This window comes from Leptosomus discolor, chromosome 6, assembly GCF_034619465.1.
Source record: "Leptosomus discolor isolate bLepDis1 chromosome 6, bLepDis1.hap2, whole genome shotgun sequence".
Classification (NCBI taxonomy): domain Eukaryota; kingdom Metazoa; phylum Chordata; class Aves; order Leptosomiformes; family Leptosomidae; genus Leptosomus; species Leptosomus discolor.
Window position 1 is genome coordinate 42,606,027 of NC_141396.1, and position 21,197 is coordinate 42,627,223.

A 21,197-nucleotide genomic window follows, 5' to 3' on the forward strand; every position below is an offset into this window, starting at 1 on the left:
TCTTATCTTTGTTAAGAGACCTAAGCAACAGTCTTAATTTGCTCTACAAAACCAGATTAAAAGAGCTGTTTAATTTTTTTAGGGGTTTGGTTTTTTTTTTTTTAGACTAAAGCCCACCCCAAAACATTGCTCTAGCCACTGTCCCAGTACATCAACCATTGTTCAGGCAGTAATCAAAATACTACAGGAAAGCATCTTTAATGACAGTATTATGATTCTGAAATGAGTTCACAGTCTTCAGATACAATCACATCGTACTTTTAACTGCAGCACAGTTGAAAAAGGTCCCATGGCCTTAATACCTGCAGCCTAAGTGAGGGGTCTAAAACTGAACCAAGCTAAGCAATGATTCTTGCTCAAATGGCCAGATCACTCAGCTGGCCTTTGTGACAGACTGGTACCTCCCCAACTTTTACACAGTCCTAGCAGAGAACACCACAACACTGCAAAACCAGAAATTCACCTGATGGGAAAACTTTCCAATGAAGCTCTTGGAAAATGTTTTGAGTTTTTGAAGTGCATCCCATTTTCCCAAATTTCCCGATTTTCCAGTTATCTGGAAGGAAAGGGCTTTTTATTTTTCCCCCAAGACCAGAAGAACACTGCAGAAAACTGACCTGCAGCTGCCCTCAGCATTATCTACATATATTTTGGACTGCAGTGCTCAGATGTCCTGTACCTAAACCAACCAAAAGAATATAGAGCAGGAACTTCAGAGGGTCAGCACTGATGCTCAAATCACATACAGGGACTGATTTGTTAGAACTCTGGTTATAACCATACAGAGAAAAGCAGCCAAGCAAATCCAACATGTTTAGGGTTGAATGCGTGGGAGACTCTAAGCCTTGCGCTGCTGCACACAGCGTACATTCACATTTAGGATCTTATGCCTGATTTACAATAAGTACTCAAGTTTCAGTTTTTTCAAAGGAAACATACATTACATTACAGTACAGGACACATCTTTGTATAAATTCCTTTAAAACCATGGTTGAAGTTTTTAAATCAACTGTGCCTAAAAATTACTTCTATTTAAACAGACAAGAGCATCCAAGGTAAGGTGACACTGACCTCACACCTCTCCACTACACCTAATGAACCATTAGCCAGTAAGTGTGAAAATTCTCTTTACTCAACTGTTCTACATTTATACTAAGCCAAAATTCTGGCACTTTGGCATATACACACCTCTTTTGAGACTAACATCCCAGCTTTCTATTGAATAGTATCAGGATATACACATGTATGTTTGCAAAGTTGAGCCCTTCAGTCTCCCTCCAATACACAGAACAACCTATTATTTTGCTATCCAATTCCAAAACCTTAATAGACTGATGAAAATTTGTCATATGGGAACTCTCAGATCTTCTTCCCATTACACTGTTTGGAACACTTCATTATAGATAAGGCAGTAATATTCTTGGTTCCCAATCTGTGCTTAAAAACACATTCTGTCTGGATAGAAATGGATTTTTTTTTTTTTTTAAGTACAGTTTTATTACAGATGTCACTAATAGAGGTGACTAAAATATTTATTCAAGTAGCCTTCTGATTTAAGTATCCAATTATGCAACATTACAGGACTATAGGAAAAGAGTGTTTAGATGTTTAATTGTCTCCCGTATAATGAAGAGGGATAGCAAAGTATTTCCCAAATTGCAAGCTGCAGTGAAGAGACAGTGAGTAGATTTGTTTGGAGTGGAAATGCTGCCCTAGTTAACAGTGAATAGTTCACTGTTGGTTTCCTCATAGCGAGGAAGAAAAAGAACAGGGTTTATACATGTGTTTCACATCCATTCTTATTTTCACACTGAGATTTACTTTTATTTTATACTGCCGGAAACAATAATTTAAAGGTCACAACAACTCGTAACACCTTAAGATCTTGATAGGAAACAGGACGTCTTTAAACCATTACCACACAGTAAATCATCAACAGTAATTATTCCTACAACCTCAAGCTCATTTCTCTGTACTCCAGCTGCCAGAGGCACGGATTTAAGGTCCTTCTCCTTTTGCCTCCTTCTCCTCCTGGAAGCTGCTGCAACCTCACCAAGGCTCGTGTTGGCAGGGCCGGGAGGAGAGCTCTCACCTGCTCATACAGAAGAGGTGCTGGTTTCTACGGACTTCTCCTCGGGGACAACCCCACACAGTGCCCCAGGGCTCATCTCTGCAGCAGCAGGGCTGACCTGCCACCCTCTCCAGGCAGCCCCAATCACTTCACCAGTGTGTGGTCATACTGAGTAAGAGCAGACCAGAAACAACCAGAAACCCAGCCCGTTAGCCACCGCCTGTCCCATACACCATAAAACCACGTGGCTGATATCCTGCCCTTTCTGCAGTGGAGCTCAGTGATATTCCAGCTAGATCACTATCTGGGATTGCCTATGTTCTTACACTGTCAAATCTCCCTCTGTGAAAATGGACATTATTTTTCCTTGCATTTGTAATCTTAAAAGGCTTATAATGTTTGAAGGTATCATTTGGTGTAGAAAAGCATTTCAGGGGATTTTACTAAAAAAAATTTAAATCAATTCTGAGGCAGCAGAAGACTTTGCAAAATAATTTGCATGGTATTTCTTAATGAAACACCAAGACGGATTTCACTCAGCACATGTGATTGCTTTAGAAAATGAAGGAACAAATTTACCATTCCCCCAACATTTTCTCAAAATTTTTTTTTAAAATAAAGCCTCACATATTAATTCAAACTTACAATTACAAATTGCTTATAAAGGTGAGAAGTTCAGACTCTTCTTGCCTTTCCTTTTACATCTGGATTATAAAGGAGGCAAAGAATGACTGAGATAATGCAAAAATACAAAACTTTCCAAAACTTAAGTTTTAAACTTAAAGGGATCTAAACAAAGGGCTAAGGAAGGGATCTAAATAATTTGAAGTTCCACGTGACTGCTGAAAATTATAACCATTTCAGCCTACTTTACATTATTATTGCATTCCCTCTTTCATATAGTTATTATTTCAGCTTCATGGCCATGAATTTTATTATTTAGATTTCTCCACATTAGTTTATCTTTTTCAACCATTTCTGGTAGAAAAACATGCCTTGTTACAGCAAGATTATGGTACCACTTTATTTTCTTTTTTTTTTTTTTTTTTTTTTTTTTAGCAAATGCTAATATTAAAATCAAATATAGGAAATTCACTTTTAAATATAATTTCTTGTTTTCAAGTATTTTATTCCTCCCAGTAAAATATATGGGCATACACATACACAGAGATTTGTGCTTGTTGAGTCACAAGAGTCCCACATCCTGCTTAGGATGTGGCTGACTGAAATATACATAGCAAGTGAGACATATCCAGAGCATGTCAATGTCAGTGCTTGCATCACCCACAGACATCTCTCACAAGCAGCAGACTGGCAAGAAGTTCCCCTATATTTTAGAAAGCTGGTGAGATCCTCCAGTTTGACCCAGACAAGATTTCTCAACAGAAGAGTACTAATTTTAGCTGAATTTCAGCTAATTGTAGCTGAACACCCATATTTTGATAAATATTTGTTCAAAGCTACTTTTTGAAGCTCTAACATTACAATACTTCTGCTGCTATTAATTTTCCTTTCTTCTTACTCCTCCTTAATGCTTTTTAACCCTCTAAAACATTGACATAGAACTACAGAATCATTTAGGTTGGAAAAGACCTTTAAGATGATCAAGTCCAACTGTTAACATAGTGCTGCCAAGTCCACTGCTAACCATGTCCCTAAGCACCACATCTACACATCTTTTAAATATCTCCAGGGATGATGACTCTGTCACTTCCCCAGGCAGCCTGTTCCAGTGCTTGACAAACCTTTTGGTGAAGAAAATTTTCCTAATGTCCAATCTAAACTTCCCCTGGCGCAACTTGAGGCCATTTTTCTATCACTTGTTACTTGGGAGAAGAGACCGACCCCCACCTCACTACATCTCCTTTCAGGTAGTTGTAAGGAGCGATCAGGTCTCCCCTCAGCCTCCTCTTCTCCAGGCTAAACAACCCTAGTTCCCTCAGCCGCTCCTCGTAAGACTTGTGCTCTAGACCCATCACCAGCTTTGTTGCCCTTTTCTGGACTTGCTCTAGCACCTCAGTGTCTTTCTTGTAGCGAGGGGCCTAAAACTGCACACAGCATTCGAGGTGCGGCCTCACCAGTGCCGAGTACAGGGGCACGATCACCTCCCTACTCCCCTGGTCATGCTATTTCTGATACAGGCCAGGATGCTGTTGGCCTTCTTGGCCACCTGGGCACACTGCTGGCTCATGTTCAGCCAGCTGTTGATCAAAATATGTCACGACATAATGTGAATGTGATAAAAGGACAATATTTGGCATGCCTGAAAAACAGTTATATAGTGAATGTGTATGGTTTTTGTTTGGTTAATTAAAGCTTTCAAATCTTTTCTATGAACATTTTTTTATGATTTGTTGGATATAAGCCAAAGAGATCTCTCCCCCCTATGGCCACACAGACTTGTATATACTGAACATCACGGGGACTACTTCGGCATAAAGAAGCCTGCTGCTCAGTGTTAGAGCTTTCTATTGCTACAGAAGTAGAACTTTCCAAGCTAAGAAAAAAATAAAACACAGGTGCATGTGTGACCAAGATTGAACTAGTAAATGGGTGAAAAGTTAAATAGGCAGTAAACAACCAGTCAGCAAGACATTGATACCACTGGAAAATCACTGAAAAGTGAATTTCATGCTAGGGAGATATATTCCAGAGAACTCAAAACAGAAAGATAGATGAACTCCTAAGAAGGGAGTTAAGGTCCTTGTGCCTCTGAAGAATTTAATATAGTCCCAAGTCACTCTAAAAGTCAGCAGAGATTGTGGTGGATGATGTTATCCCCAAGAGGACACTGGCAACTGCAGCACAGAACAGTGCATGTCTTTCCCTTCAGGAAACCCACTGGAGTTTTATCGGTTTGCCTTTACGCTTCACTTTCTTTGAAAATAGCTTCCATTAAGGTAGTTTTCTTATTATTAGCCTACATTTTTCCCAGTGCAAGATTAGTCTTAAGAGCAGCACAGAGCACAGGGAGTACTGAGCAGCACAGTTTACAGTAACCAAGATTCGGTATTTTTTCCTCTCTGGTTGAGGAAATACAGATCATAGTAACAAGGGTTAGAAAGAGTATGCCAAAATGTTGAATACAGAAATAGAAGCAGCTAGTGTTGCAAACTGATGTGAGAGTATTAAAAATAACAGAGAGAAAAAGAAATGAGAGGAAACTGTCTTTTCTGAGCAGGTTATTTCAAACAGGCATTTCATTGATACAGACTGGATAACAGGTTTAATCCAAGATCCTGCAGTATAAGTCCTTGCACTACATTTCCATGTGAATACCCCTCTCTCTCGGAAATTTTCAAAATGTAGTAAAGAAACCTTTAATGGAAAATTACACTGAAAATCACCTGACTGTTCTTATAGAAGCTGTGTGGGTTATGTTCTCATGCATTTTTCATTACTGCAAAACAGCTTGTGAATGTCGCACTTAACTGTCACACTCCCAAGCCTAAGTTTTAAATAGACATCTCTTTTTTCTTTTTCTTTTTTTTTTTTTTTTTTTAAACTGCAGGATATTAAACTTCAATATAAAACTATCCTCAAGGGAAAAATATTATGCTCACAGTCCCACGGTGAATTATTGAAAATCAAAACTAAAGATCTGTTTTGTTATATGCCTCAGAAGAAATAACCCGTGGTTAGAAAAACTTGAAAGTAAAAGGTAGGCCAAGAGGCTTAACTGAGATTAAATCACAAGAATGGAAGAGTATTATTTTTTTTAATCCATTTTATATTTTGTCTTCTTTGACACAACAGTAAAGCTTCTTTCACAAAACCATATGCAAGTTTCATGCTAATTTCAGGTTGTATCCAACCTACAATAATAGGTCAATTTGATCACACTTTTTTCTTTTTTTTTTTTAAACGCTGCAAGTTGGCCTGTTTTCTAGTGCAATGTTCAAGGGATACAAAGATGTTCAAGAATCCAAACCAAGCCTTAATCTCAGCTCTCCCACTATCTGATCCCATCTTGTTGCTTTCATCTTTCTAACCCTTTAACATGCAGCCATAAAGTAAGAGCAACCTGAGCAGAAGCGACCGCAGAGCTCCCTGTGAAAGGGGTGGATGCCATTTTTAAAGTTGTTTACTTGTTCTCTAGGCTATTAAAGCACAGGAGCTAGACCAACCGCCACATTTTATCTGCCTTATCATCTAGACAGCATCCCCCAGGTTAATGATTATTAAAGCTTCCCTTGTGCCAGAAAGAAAAATCTGCTGTCTACACTGAACTCCGAAATTATCTTACCTCAATAAAAAGTATCGAGCAGGAAGGATGCAGTTACCCTAGTAATTCATAGATTCCTAAAATGGGAGAAGGTTGCATACACCTGAAAAGGAAGACAGCTGAGAAGTGTTTAGGCAGACAGAAACGATGTCTAACGTTGAGACAAAATTCCAACTTTAGTGTCTGCTTGAGATTTCTTACGCAACTGATTTACGTGTTAATAGGAACAGTTCATGCTTTTTGCTTGTACTTTTTTGCAGGAGATTTGCATACGACGGGACTGAAAATGAATAGAAGTTACAGAACCAGAAGACTCCCAAAGAGAGTAGAGGATCAATGCAGTAAAGCATTGCTTATCCAATTATTTTTATCTGAATGAACTTTTTACATTTATGTGAGTTGGTAGAAGATTAGTGTTTTGCTGCATTTAGTCTTTAAAAAGTAACTGAAAAGTAGTACATATACCTTAGCATGACATTTGAACTCATGCTTTTTTTATTTTCTAGTTTTGCCATTTCTTCAGTCAGGCAGAAAAGAAAAGCAAGTTTCTTCCCTTGGTAGGCAAAAGACTCAGCAAAAGATTTTTAGAAAGGTAGATACAGACAGGTATACAATTATACACAATTATAGCTACATATATATGTACATATAGAACCGTATATTGTGTTGGGCTGGATCAGAGCAAAGGTTTGTCAAGCCAAGTCCCCTTCTTCTAACAGGTGATGCACAGGTAGGCAAACACCTACTTCACTACATCCACAGTGAATATTATCCATCATTCTGACGTGATAAAAGGGTAAGTCTGTTCTGCTGGAAATTTCATTCCATAGTAACATCCATTTTCCATCAGCTTAAACAGTTTGGAAATTACATTCATGGCTGTTTTCTTATGTTTAAAAGGGAGGAAGAAAAAACAATGCGACTGTTTTACATAATGAATATGTAAATGTCAGGTGGAAAGACTCTAAGTGTAAGAATTAAGTTTGTCTTATAAGAACAAAAAAATAACGTGCTAACTTCTGTGTGTATGCTACTGAACTAATTAATAACACAAGATTTCTACCAGGTTTCAATGAGGTGTGACATTAACCGCAGAAAACTACTTCATGTTCAAAAGCAAATGATTTATTTTCCAAGTGACAATCTGTGGGCAAGGAACAGGGAGTTCCAGCTTCCCCAAACCTCTGTGTGTGTCATCCTTCTCAGGACAAGGTGCAGAGCATTTCAAAGGTATGGAAAACAAAATGGGTAAGATGCCACCTGTGGAGTACTATTTGGTGATCTCCACCAAACCTGAAGCTGACACCTGCCAGAGAGCTGATAAGGCTTCTGAAATTCGTCAAAACAGAAGCTAATGCCCCAGGACATTATAAATAAGGTCTTTCAGGTCACATCTTGAAAAATGTTATTTCTGAGACAAATGAAGAACTTTCACCCTTAGCAGAAGCAGTGATATGGAGACTGCAAGCCTCAGCCAGGTACCTTCTGTAAGGCATCACTTCCACACATGATGGCTACAAGAGGACTCTAAACGATGAAAGGAAAGACACTAAATGGAAGCCTACATCTAATTCAGTTTCTCTACTAATCAAGCACAGAAAGTTCAATTGAAGGTAGCATACATCTATCAGAGTATCTTAAAATAAAGCTTATGGAAAGCAGAGACAAAACTGAAACAGAACTACATGACTGTAGCCAGTACAACCCAGAGGGCACAGCACACTCAAGAACATTTACAGAAACTGAAATGCCCATTCGGACTGGCATAATCTATACAGCAGAAGAATTTCCAGAGAATCAAGCATTAACTCAATAAGGGAGAATATGTAGCAGTCCTCTACACGGAAGAAAAAAATTAATGATCAGAAGAGGAAGCAGCAAGGGCATCTGCTATACAACATCAGTGCTAGAAAAAAAATTAAACGCAAAACCCTTTGTCAATTCAAATGTAATTCAAAACTAGAGAATGTCAAATTTCTGCAACAAACCACACAGACATATGCTCAATGAAACGTGCACCAGAACATCTCCTGCCTGAGGGAACGTATTCAGGCTCCGAGGGAAGGGGAGCAGCTTGATCATCTCTCTGCCTTGGACATCTGACCTTAGGACTGCAGGGCAGGACCTGTTGTGACCTGTGATGAGCAGAGGGCTAACACCACCTTTTGCTGTGAAGTTCTGCTCCTCCCTCTTCACTGGCATGAACACTGACATTATTCCACGAGTTATTCCTTGCCAGGTGCTCTTCGGATCAGTCCTTGTGAGGAAGAGTCAAAAAGGACTAACGATGCCTCCAAGCAGAAGGGAGAACTGAGTTCACTGAACACAGCCATAAAAATCAGGGTGAATTACAGGAAGTTGAGAAATGAGAATAGTATTTCAGGAAATTCCTGCACACCTACTTTAACACATGAGACGTCCCCAGCAAGTCTCTGTGAGTCAGCACGGGAGATGACCAGAAGCATATGTTTAGCTAGGGCTCTAACCAGCAGCCTACTAGTAGAGGAAGCATTAACATCCCTGAGATAAGAACATACTGGGATTACTGGAGATTGTATGGACACAGTAGAGCACCAGCGCTCTGGAAAAGAGCAAGATGCCAATAACACTGTTTTAAAGAAGTTCTGCTTCAAAATTTTGGAAGCAAAGGAAATAAAACCCTTCAGTTTTAATAGAAAAGATGTACCTAAAGCATTAACAGAAATTAGTAATACTTTCCAAGAGGAACAAGATAAGAACCACAAAAAAAACTAAAGGAAAGACTTTCCAAAAACGTCATTTAAATTGACAGTTGTGGTGCCAAATCAGGTGCCACACACAAGGAAACACGGTGCAAACCACCCCATCCATCCTGAATGACTGTAGAAGTTTTACGGTAAGAACTCCTTGTTACGGACCCATCTGGAACGCACCGAAGACACCTTTGGTAGCAGCTATTTAATGCCAGGCGGTGATGAAAAAGTAAATCTGGTTTTGCTACAGATGGTTACATTTTAAAATGTAACCTTTTCTAAAAAGGACAGTCCCCTGGAGGCATGACATCTTATCCCTTAAATCCACATGTGTCAAAAAAACCTCATCTACAGAAAATTAATCTCTGTCATTTCTTCTTAGAAGTCTGACAGCATTCAGCCAAACTTCTGGCTAGGGAGGACAGAAGATGTCTGGAAGATAGAGCAAAACAAAACAGAAAGAAAAGAAAAAAGAAGACGTAATCAACCTTTTAAATTATTTCACACCAACTTAGATCTGAAGTGTTACATCCATTCTGCTTAGATCTGTAGTCTTCAACTCAAAGGTCACATTATTATGGATTTTTCTTGCCAAAGCATAACAGAAATAGTTTTTTCAATAATTTTGAAGGTCTTCTGCGGGAAATCTCTTCTGGGTATTATTCACAAAAGATATGACATTTTATTTATCTAGTTTCTTTCAAAATACTTGAGAATAAAATAACAATGATGATGTGTTGCCAAACCTTTGCCAGTTGTTTCTCTCTCTTCTCTCTCTCATACACATAGAGTTTCTGACATGGAAATAAATGTTATTTTTACTACTTGATTTTAAAAAGATAATTTTAAAACATAAACAAAATCTGTCAAATCTGATCCTGTTTCTCTAAAATCTAAACCTAACAATCAAAAAGGCAATTCAGGTCGTTTCCTAAACTTCATGGGAAAGAATTCCTCTTCACAAATAAGCAAGCCTCTGCAAAATTTGCAACACAAACATTATAGCAGCTGTAATGCCATACCAGGATGTGGAGAGGAAAATGCTTAGAAATCCCGTAAGACTCCCTAGCTAATATCTGAGAGAAATTTCAAAATACATTCTTTTTCAAGTTCTATTTTCTCATTCTATTTTATACATAACACTACAAATATATATGGGAAACACCTTCAATAGCAGCCATGAGGTTTTTGGTTTGTTTCCAAGTAATCAGTTCCTTCTTAAGCACAGAAACATTTCTCTGGTGATATTAATTCCACCATTTGGTACACGCGCAGGTGTCAGGACCGTGCACTTACAGAGCTCGGGCTGGAGTGCCGCCTGACTTTAGGTGATTCCTTTCCTGCAGATGAAGTTTTGAAGTTAATGCAAGCGTTGTTCTCCGAATGAACCCTCTTCACTTGATTAGTTGGTTTCTCAAATGGATCAAAACTACTCTGCGTCCTCTGAACCCTGACTTTTTTATCCTCAGGAATTGTATCCAGAGGTTTGATCACTGAATCCATTCCCTGGCAGTTCCGTGTAGACATCTTTGTAACACATATCTGAAAGGAAAAAACAGCATTCAGTGACTCTAACAAGCTCGAAGTCCATGTCCATCCGTACATCAGCCAGTATCAAAAAAGGCATTGGACTTCATAAGCATTCAGTTCCTACTTCTACATTAAAATTGCAAAGACCACATGCATGTCACATAGGCACACATTTTACATGGGGATATACTTCGTACATGTACTAAAAGATCCTGAAAAAGAAAAAGAGGAACATACATCAAATTCATACATTTGTGTTTTCTTGTACAATGTGTTTTAGCAGCAATGCCACTTCACTTCTTTCTCCAATCTAGCCACTGATATCCACAAGCAGTATTGGTTTCCATTTGTTTAAAACTGGATGAGACTAAACTTAAATAAATGATGGTAGTTTGTGTGCACACCGCGGTGCTGGCCTGCCAGAGACCCAATACTGGTATACTACTGTATTTTTAAATAATGCTTATACAGTGTTATTATTATTATCACCATATGTCTCAGGAAATCAAATCAGTAAATCAATTCCCGGGCAATGAAACGTGAGACTGCAGCTTAATGGCACACTAAAGCACAGAAGTTCAGTTCTTTGTTACTGTGAAGTATCTCTGCCAAGCCCTGCAGACTGCAGCTTGCGCTACCAAAATACGCTATTGCCTAGTTCAAGTTCAAAAGAACAAAATGAGCAGAACAGCAAGTATAGATACTCCAGTCACACATATTTATGTTTTTAATTTTAATACATTCCAACGTATAAGAATTTTTTTTAAATGACGTGGTGGGGGGTTGTATTTGAGGCCTCAGCTTCTGTTTTCACCCATAAGAGACTCAACTTTTACTTGGGAAGAAAAGAAATAATTTTAGCTTTCAGGCTACAGGGAAAACTTATGAAGTATGATACAAACAGACCCAAGAGGCTCCTTAAATCATGAGGCAAATCAAAAGAATCTACAATGTACTTTTTTGATGATATTTGCAAGTATTTTAGGACAGACAGTGTTAATTGGTTGTCAACCGTACTGTTCATGTACATACAATTAAAGAAGCATAATGTTCCATTCAAGCACCTACAATCTGAGCATTTTTGAAAACCTGCTCTCATAAAGTAGTTAACACAAAAAAAATAAAAAGAAACATTTACCATCACCATTTAATCAGGACACTTCCCCCATAACCCAAAGTGTCTCCAATACAAACTTCTCCAATAAATTATTCTTTGTCATTTCCCTGGAGAACTTATGTGCCTTGAAATCCAATTGCTTATGGAAATAGTGGGTGACTATATCCCTTGTGCTTTTTATGTTTTGTGGTTTTGATGATCCACTGGAACAGTAGATCAAAGATTTCTTTTGTACATTAAAAATTTAAAGTACCTTTCCTGCACAGTGCCATCTGGCCAAACAATCATACACCAGGTCAACTCTAATGAAGGCCAGTACCAGCATTACAAACCCGGCTTTGCAAGGGTTCACATTTCTTCTCATTAAAATGCTTTCTCCAAGACTAAAACTTAACCAAGTTTTAATGGAGAAAAGGAACTGCCCCTTTTCATTCTGAATGATAATTCCCTGTCAGGCCAAAATTAAGGCGATTATGTAATTTTGGTCTATTACTTCAGGGAGAAAAGATATATTACTTCAGAGAGAAAAGATAAAGAGCAGCTGCACAAAGAATTTTTAATTAGCCTTCTTGTAAAATTAATTGACTTCTTTTCCCTAAAACAACTTATACGCACAAACATGCACCCACATACTTCCCACTGTCCTCTCCAGATCCGTGTTCTTGCAATGCTTGCTACCAACAAAGATGTTTTAACATAATGTTAAATTGAAATTACTACTGAAATAGAAGTGCTTCCATTTTCCTTAATCGACATGGATGTAAATAAATCAGCAAGTATTTCTCAGCATATGAAATCCTATGATCTAGAAAACAGGGGCAGAAGATAGGGAGGAAAGGTTTAAAAGCTGCACTTGTCTACCTTTCAAATTACCAAAGGCCACATGTGTAGCTGGTTAAAATGTTTGGAATCCACAGCTATAAACATACTATAGATGATAATGTCATGAGTGCTGCTTCTAGTTTCCTCTTCAGCTTGAAAATCCCAATGTCTAGCTCTAATGTGGGCCAAGTAAGCACTGCATTAGAGGAAAAAAAAAAAAAAAAAAAAAGCAGACATCTGTTACTCTTGATCGACTCTACCACCAGCAGTAATAGTTTGGAACTAGATATTGAAGGGAAACACTTTAACCTTTAGGTCACTTGACTGAATCTGGAGTAGGATAAAAATCCCCACAATCAACTTCTAATAGCCAACTTCAGTCTTGCAAACGACTAAAACGAAAATGTACACCAACCAGCCCTGGCTCAGAAGTCAAACAGCTGAACACTCGTGTCACCAGCGGAAAAGACTGAAGACTGCAGGGAGCTCCTCGCGCTCCTCTGCCTGCTCTGCAACTGCAGCTCTTCTGCCAGCGCTGGCAAGGGCTTTTGTTCCTCATTTCTCTCCCACCTTTATCAAAGTTATAATAAATAAAACATAGTTACAAGAAATAAAACATTGCCTCCAAGTGACTGCTGACCACAGCACACTGTGAAGCCAACAGAGCTGAGCTTATGCTGTGCTGAAGGGTGCACATTTCCAATCCATCTACCCTGCTTATAAAACTCCAAAATGAAACAACACCTAAGCTGTTATTTTACAATCTGTCATTGATAGGCCAAGTCCAACCTAATGCTGAAACTGCTCTGTGAAATCCAAAGGTCTAGAACGTCAGTAATGAGCAGTGGCTGCAACTTCAAAATTACACAACTTAAGGTTGCAGTAAACTCACTGGTAATTTCCAGCCTCCCTCCATCAGCAAGAGCTAAGCTGCCACAACAGCTTTGCTTTTGCCCTGGGCAGACAGGCGTGCTGACCTGCCACTCCTGTGCTCCAGCTAATGGTAGAACTTCTTCTGTAGTGACTTACCATGCAAAAAAGCAACAGTGTACTGAGCAAGACTGATGCACAACATATTTTGGAGATCTTCCTGCACGTACCAATAATCTTGGATTTCACCAGCATGACCAGATCACCTTTAGGAACAGTATGGGTTTGAATTTTTCTATGACACTAATTTAGCCTTTTAAGTATCATTTTTCCCTTATACCGCCTAACAAAAGTTAATCTTATAAATGTCAGCCACTCAAATGACATATGCAAATACTCAGCATCAGAAGCTCTTAGACCTGTAAACCACTGTCTTACCACCTGGTAGCTCCTTGCTTGTAGTCAGGAGAAGCCTGACCCACCCTCTTACTCCAGCTTTCTTTTTCCATAAGGGAGTAAGGACCGTTTTCCAGTTAAAGCACAGTATTTGTCACAAAGGACAAAGGTTCATTTTCAGCCTCTTTTAGATGCTCCTGTGTGATCTTCTGGGCTAGTCAGAATTTCTCTGAGTCCATTTTGCCATCTGTAAGACAGGACCTTTCTTTTTACCCCATTTCATCTGTTTTATTTATATAAGCCATAGGTTCTTCAGAGTGGGAACTACTCTTTTAGTAACTCCACACGTGGAACAACCTTCATGCACTCCAACGAAGATGACAATTCACAAAGTAGAAGAAACTATCTCTTGCCAGTGCAGCCTCAAAACTCTATGATTTTACTGAATATCTGCTTTAGGTACAGTTACCAGAATAAAAAATGAAGTTAAACAAGTGTAAGAGCTCATGACATACAGGAAGTCAATCTATACGATTCATCACCCCTTCCTGCCCTTGCTCTATAAATCTGTGTAATGCTGTACTTAAACAGCGGAGCCCAGACACTCATTGAGATGCTGTAAATGCCACCACAGTATAAAACTGGTGCTACAGGATTAGGTGACCAATGGCAGCTTAACTGTTACAAGTACTTACCTCAAATGCATGTAGAGACAATAGAACTGATATCTTGGTTTGTCATTCACAAGATCACAATTATGCTTTATAAAATGCAATCAAGAGAAAGAGGAGGCAAGAACTTTTCACTGTGTGATATCTATTTAAAGAAACTTCTGTCTAGCAAACAGCATCAGTTGTTAAGCAGTTTTAATTAGTGTTTCTTTTAACCAAAGTCATCACACAAATAAACATTAAGGTATGTCAACACCTTAAGTGATTCTTTCCCCTTCAGGAGTTACAGCCATGATTCGGTACTTCTCCCACCACAAACTACATTTAAAGCATAACTTTCAGAAGCATAAATTATTTCAGAAGCTATATGGCTTTTAAAGGTGGTGCAATGAAATCATAATTCTCACTTTCAGAAGAGGTATTTCTGCCAGCAAATCTCATAACTATGGGGAGCAGAGGAATTGGGATCTTCCTTTATGCTTTCTCTCTTCTTTATAGAAAACAGGATTTAAAAACAGGCCTATCAACTCAATACATTTAACAACTATAGATTATTACAAGTGGAACAGGCAATATGCCAAAAAACCTGTCATGCAAGGATTGTTTAAGCAGACATTACCATCCTTTCAAACCTTATATCAGATAGCAAACGCTCAAGGAAGTCACTGGCTGATTCACTACCTCTGACTTTGGGCACATTGGGTGGACCCAGAAGTGAAACGTAAGTGTCCTGGGTTACAGTGTAAAATGTGCCAAAAGGAAACAAAAAAATATTCTATTACCATCTTCAGGAGCTGTTGAGACCAGGTGGGGCGGTGCTCCCTGCCTCCCCCCCTCTGGACTATCTCCTGTCAATGGGCACAACAATGCCTTATCGCCTGACCCATCGGTAACTCGCTCCTGGACTATCCCCTGTTAATGGCCCATCAAGGAACTGCCTCACGACTCCCCATCCCATTGTGAGATGCTCAGCCCGGGGAGGGGGGGGGAAGGAGCCAAGCAGTCCATGCCAAATAAAAACGGAGATTTTGAACACCCTAGCAGCCTTTCTTCCACTGGATTCCCAGAGGAGCTCTTCCCCCCACTGGAGTTCCAGAGGACAAGAGCTACCTACCTACCACTGGACCTTCGGAGGAAGACCAGACTCTTTTACCTGATTGCTGCTTCCACAGAACTACATCCATCGCTTCAGGAGGACTGCAGCCAGCATCTTATCGGACTGCTACTGCCACCCTAACAGGGTGTCAGGTTGTATTCCTGACTCTATCAGTGTAAACCAGTGGGTTGTTTGTTTTTCCCTGCCTTGTGTTATATATATATATTAGTAAAGAACTGTTATTCTTATTCCCCATATCTTTGCCTGAAGGCCCGTTAATTTCAAAATTATAATAATTTGGAGGGAAGGGGGCTGCACTTTCCATTTCAAGGGAGGCTCCTGCCTTCCTCCACAGACACCTGTCTTTTCAAACCAAGACAGTAAGAGAGGGTACGGCTGCTTCCTGCCATCTAAATTCCTGCCTGGCAGGAATCCTAGCAGCAGTACCCCAGAGAAGCATGCTGAAAAACAGATGTTGGCAAAAACAGTGACAGAGGGGCCAGGATAAGGGGCAGATGATAAAAACATATATACATTTCCTACATGGAAAAAAGGTAAAACAAAACAATGGCAATGATATAGTAATTCACACTAGAGAACTTAACGTGTAGCACATTCATCCCCCAGGCCTCTCCTTCAGTTGCAAAATGGAAGTCCTGGAAAACCTGAATTAGACTCCAACATCCCATCTTCCTTTGGAAGGAGCCTTGCTCTTCTCCACAGAGAACAGAGCGGTCCTACAGAAACTTATTTTTGTGTTTGAAGTTACTGTTTGGAAAAGCACTTCCAAAGCAGCACTCGGAAACTGTCCAGGGACTTGGTGTCTCTCTATGGGAAAGGATTTAATCTGAAAATAGCAATGACTGTTCCTAGCTCAGTGAAGTAACAGTATTAATAGTTGAGCATCTCTGACCCCAGCCTTGGAGAAAAGTTGCCAGTGAGCCCAGGTGTGGTCCAACAGAAGCACCACTCCATTAACACCCTGCCCGTTACATTTCTCACATAAGGACCATTAATGTTAAATTCACAATTGTATCTCCCCAGGTTTTTTCACACTCTGCTGCCAAACAGTATGCCAATGCACCAAATAGTCACCAGAGCAACCACTGGTATCTCGCACATTCTCCACACCCTGATGACTGAAATAAACCTACTTTTTAAAATTGTCCACAATTATTTACCCAGTCTCAACCAAAAAGATAAGATAAAAAGAAAGATGATGAGACAAAAGCCGTTGTGCTGCTTAAAACCCACAGCACAAACAACCACTTTGCAGTTGCCTGAAGAGCTCTCCCCTCCTTTTGAAAGAAATACCGAAAGAAAGCTTTATCTAGAAAATCAGAATATTCATGTCAATTCCAATATTACTTGAGCTATCATAGATTCCAGCAACATAATGATAAATAAAAAGCAGCCCCACAAAAGTTAGTGTAGTTTGGTATTTGAAGTTATTTTAGTGTTTCTCTGTGTGGTTTTATATATTCAAAGTAAAAAGAACCATTACCACACACCCAGAACATAAAAGAAAGAGCAATTCAAAATTCCTAATCTTAGAACCACAAAGAAGCATAATATAGTCTATACTTTGAAACTTTCTTACTGATCAGAATCAGAAGACAATGCACGACAGACAACAAAACAGCTTGGACACTGTTTTTTCCCCTCTCATCCTACTCAGTCTCACAATCAACTTGAGAAGATCCCGAGGCTGCTCTAGGATAAACAGGCTTAGTCATCATCACATCAGTAAGGATCACTGGGCTACAGTTTCCTACAGCCCCCACCCTAACATCATAGTCTTCATATCTCAAGACATATTGTCTGCAAATAGCCACATTCTCCGATAAAGACCACTGCTGAAGTTTAAGAGACTGAAATCACAAGAAGTGTACTTTTGCTCCACGCATAAAGTACATAATAAGCCCCATTAAGTAAGTAAAAATCAGTATAACCATTCATGGAACCATTTCTAAATAAAGTTGTCTTTTTGAATCACCTTAGATCATATCAAGCAATAGTCCTTAATCTGCATTTGGGATTAACGTAAAAAAAAATAAAACTGTTTATCAGATTTAGTTATTGTGATGCAGTTTTAATGCAAGATTTTTTTTTCACTTCACCACTATTAGCAAAATTAAGAGGTCCCAAACGAACAGGATTCTCAAAATTAAAGGTTTCTGCACTAATTCATTTACTGTTGAAGTAATACAGCATTTAACGAGCAAGAGTGATCAGTTAAAACATGTCAGAGATTTTTAGTCCTTGCAGTTCATGAATTTTAAAACCAGTCATGAATGTCTCCTGAATTAATCACCTGTTAGGGTACCTAGTAAAAGACAGGCTGTCCCATATCAGTGGAATTGATTCATATGAATAAAGATATCCTCGGTAACAGAGCGCAATCAACTTTGGCATGACAGATCAGACATCCTATCACACAGAAGAAAAAAAAAAAAAGAATGTTTGTATAGTGTAAAGATATACTCATCACATCTTCTAGGAAGGTGCATTATATCTGTTTTTTAATTCCCATATTTAACAACCTACAAATGTTTACTTTGGTTATCCAGTACCTATGGACTTACATACAATATCAAAAAATTGCTATCCATCTGCTATTCTCTATCAGTCACTGCCACTGTGTATAACGTGTGAAAAAGTGGGCGCTTGGGTAAATACCAAAGTGAACATCCAAAATCCTTACTGAAAAATCAGAACACTTGAACTTCACCCACTAGTACCATTCCAAGAGAAGCAATATGAACGGATCCAATATAGGGAAACCCAAGATCTAGCACACACCGAGCAAAAATAAATAAATTACTGAGTGACTTGAGGCAAGGAAAGTCACTTAACCTGTCCACAATTCCATTTTTCTGTTTGTAATAACAATCCTGCCCCTCTCACAAGCAGAAAGTGGGAGCACTAATTAATTTTGTAAAGCACTTTCGCTTTTTTAAGTGAAATGTTATGAAAATACAGATTATAATTTGTAGAGCCAAAGCCCTCTGGAAGGTAACACAACAATCTCATTATTACAGAGAATAAGGCTTAGCACTTGCATTTAGCTGACAGATGTATAAAGAAAAAAATCATAAATAGCCAAGTGACTACTGACAAAACAGCTCAACTCTGAGAGCATAAGGACAGCACTAATTTTCACTGAAAAAAATCCTATCTGAATATGAGTTTTCATTCTCTTTCATAAGCATGTTGTTTTCTATCATGCCTTGGTACCATGGCAATTGAGAACCACACAAGTCATCTGCAGATTCTGGCAGCACTGGAATTCGACATTTGCTACTTATAAAGCACACTTTGGGAATGTTCTGGAGTATTATAAGCAGCTTTGTTCAAAATAAAAATGCAACTATCTGGAGAATCATTCTCTTTGGAGAACAAAGCAGCAGGGCGGCTTTTTCTTGTTACAATCACAGGTCTTGTCCGCCCGTTCTCAGCCCAGCTGGCAGTACTTGCCACCTCCCGAGAAGAGAGGGTCAGCAAGAGACTGCTGCACCACAAGCCGAAACGTGAACAGGTTGAGAAGAGAATTCCACTGGTGAGACAGCTACAATGCAAGAAAAGATCAAGGAAGAACAAGTGATAAGGGAGCGAATAAAATTGTGAAAGGAGAAATAGAGCGTGTAATGCTTCACGACATCACCAGCGAGTTCACACTGGAACTACCAGTGCAATCAGGCCCGAATTTGAAAGGCGTCCTTCAACACTCACCCTTCCCTGTAATCACCAGCACCAGCTCTTTGATTTGAACATCTGATGAGCACAGCTAAAAAAAGCAGCGAGAGAACTTGAGTAAGACAGAAAAATAGAAGGGGCCGGGGGGGAGGGACACGGATGGACGGACGGGACACACAGACACAAAGGACAAGAAATAGACTAACTGTCACACAAGATTGTAAAATAGGCATTGCTTTTCCTGCACTGATGGCCTCTCGTTCCTCTCCCGGGGTAAGAGGATCAACTGTGTCCCAGAACTGTAATTCATATTCTTGGGTATCATTTGTTCAGCTTTATTTGGATGTGGAGATTGCTAGCCATGCTAGCTATGAACTAGCAAATGCAACTGAAAACAGAGCTCGGAGACTGAAAATGGTATCCAGGGATATGGTATGCTCCTTGCTGTACCTACCACAAATCTATTCATCCCCCACAGCCCATCCCAAAGGCACTCTCCAAAAATGGCCAGGTTTATTTCTGAAGTCGAAGCTGATGTTAAGGCAAGTGTCTTTGTCATATGGAAGACGCCAAATATAAAAAGGTTACTGAAGTGCCAGATAGAATAATTTTTGAACTGTAAGCTCTGACATTAATACTCCATGTTTGTCTGAAACACTGAACTCAATGAGCAGATTAAATGTCTGTGCTGAAGGGCCAAGTGAGAAACAAGTCACTCTCACAGAAAGGCCAACTGATCAGACCTGGAGTAGGAATCCCAAGACCATACAAATCTGAAAAGAAGTTCAAACACCTGAATCAGGGAAAAATAAAGTTTTATACTGGAAGTTATCATGGGCAGTGCCTACACAACTCTTTCCTCTCACCACCACCACCCCCACCAGACCTGCAATATACCTCATATTTATTTTGCTAAATTAATACCTAAATATTAGCATAATTACTGAATCAAGCACAATCCTGGTGTCAGGAATTATTGCACATGACTGTATGTTCCTTCAACAAGGCAAGGAGGAGCTAGGCATTTCTAAAATTAATTTTTTTCTGTTCATAGCACAGCCTAACTTCAGAAAAGTGAGTTTTCAGTCCATTAAAGTTGATATTCCTCTCCTCGCAGAAAAAAAGTTCTGATTTTGAAGAGAACCTGAATTAGAATTTAGGTCTATAAAAGCCTACATATGTCCTCAAAGCAAAACCCTGTTCTCTGACAACAGTCTTCAGGAAGAGTCACTTAAGGACAGGGTCTCAGATAAAGGTCATGCAGAAGTCCTGAAAGTCTGTAACATAGATGAAAAGAGACAGAGACTCAACGGAGCTGATCTAAATGGGTGTTTTACTCTATTTCTGTACTTGTGCCCCAAAATACATTAACTGTGTTAGTAATAAAACCTGGCAAATAAATTCTTCTTTTTACTTGCAGAATGCTCAAAGTAGGTGTCACATGATACGGCATTCAAGCTTCTACTGCAATTACAACTGCCCTGCTGCTTCCATCGAACTGGTTCAGGACTTGCAGCATTCAAAAGCAGTGGGTCATTTCTCCAGTAAACCAAGCAGCAAGACAGAGGAGTGGACGGGCAGAGGTGTCAGCATGGGCCAGGCAGCTTCCAGGCAGGCACAAGTCAGTGACTCCTTGGCAACCAGCAGAGCGGTGGAGAAATTATCTGAACATAAACCCTCTCCCATGAAATTGTGGCAGGTGGGTTCTATACTCTTTTACTTAGTTAGTCATTTGTATCTGTTGTCTATCCTCCTTTGTAACCATATGAACAGCATTTTAAAATAAAGACTAAAAAAGTATTTTCAATCCCTTTCCCCTGCCAGCCTCCTGCTCCAACAGATGGCTACATGTGCCAGTGCAAGCTTATATAGTGTTCTTTCCACACGTGCATTATTAGTAGTATTGTACAAACATGATGTTAAGTCCTTCTGAGTTTACAGGCTTATAATTTTATTCCTTCCTCCAACACT

The 21,197-nt window shown here is 39.3% G+C and overlaps 1 protein-coding gene across 3 annotated transcripts in view; it reads right to left on the reverse strand.

Annotated features, from left to right (window-relative positions):
• CDK14 (cyclin dependent kinase 14) overlaps positions 1–21,197 on the reverse strand; it is a 269,013-nt gene that overhangs the window by 172,882 nt on the left and 74,934 nt on the right. For 2 of the 3 annotated variants that reach the window (XM_086466595.1, XM_086466596.1), the window contains one exon: positions 10,325–10,570. In XM_086466595.1, the coding sequence (XP_086322721.1) occupies positions 10,325–10,570 (246 nt within the window). Of the gene's footprint in view, positions 1–10,324; positions 10,598–21,197 lie in introns of all 3 variants that reach the window. The other variant, XM_086466597.1, reaches the window with a different exon arrangement.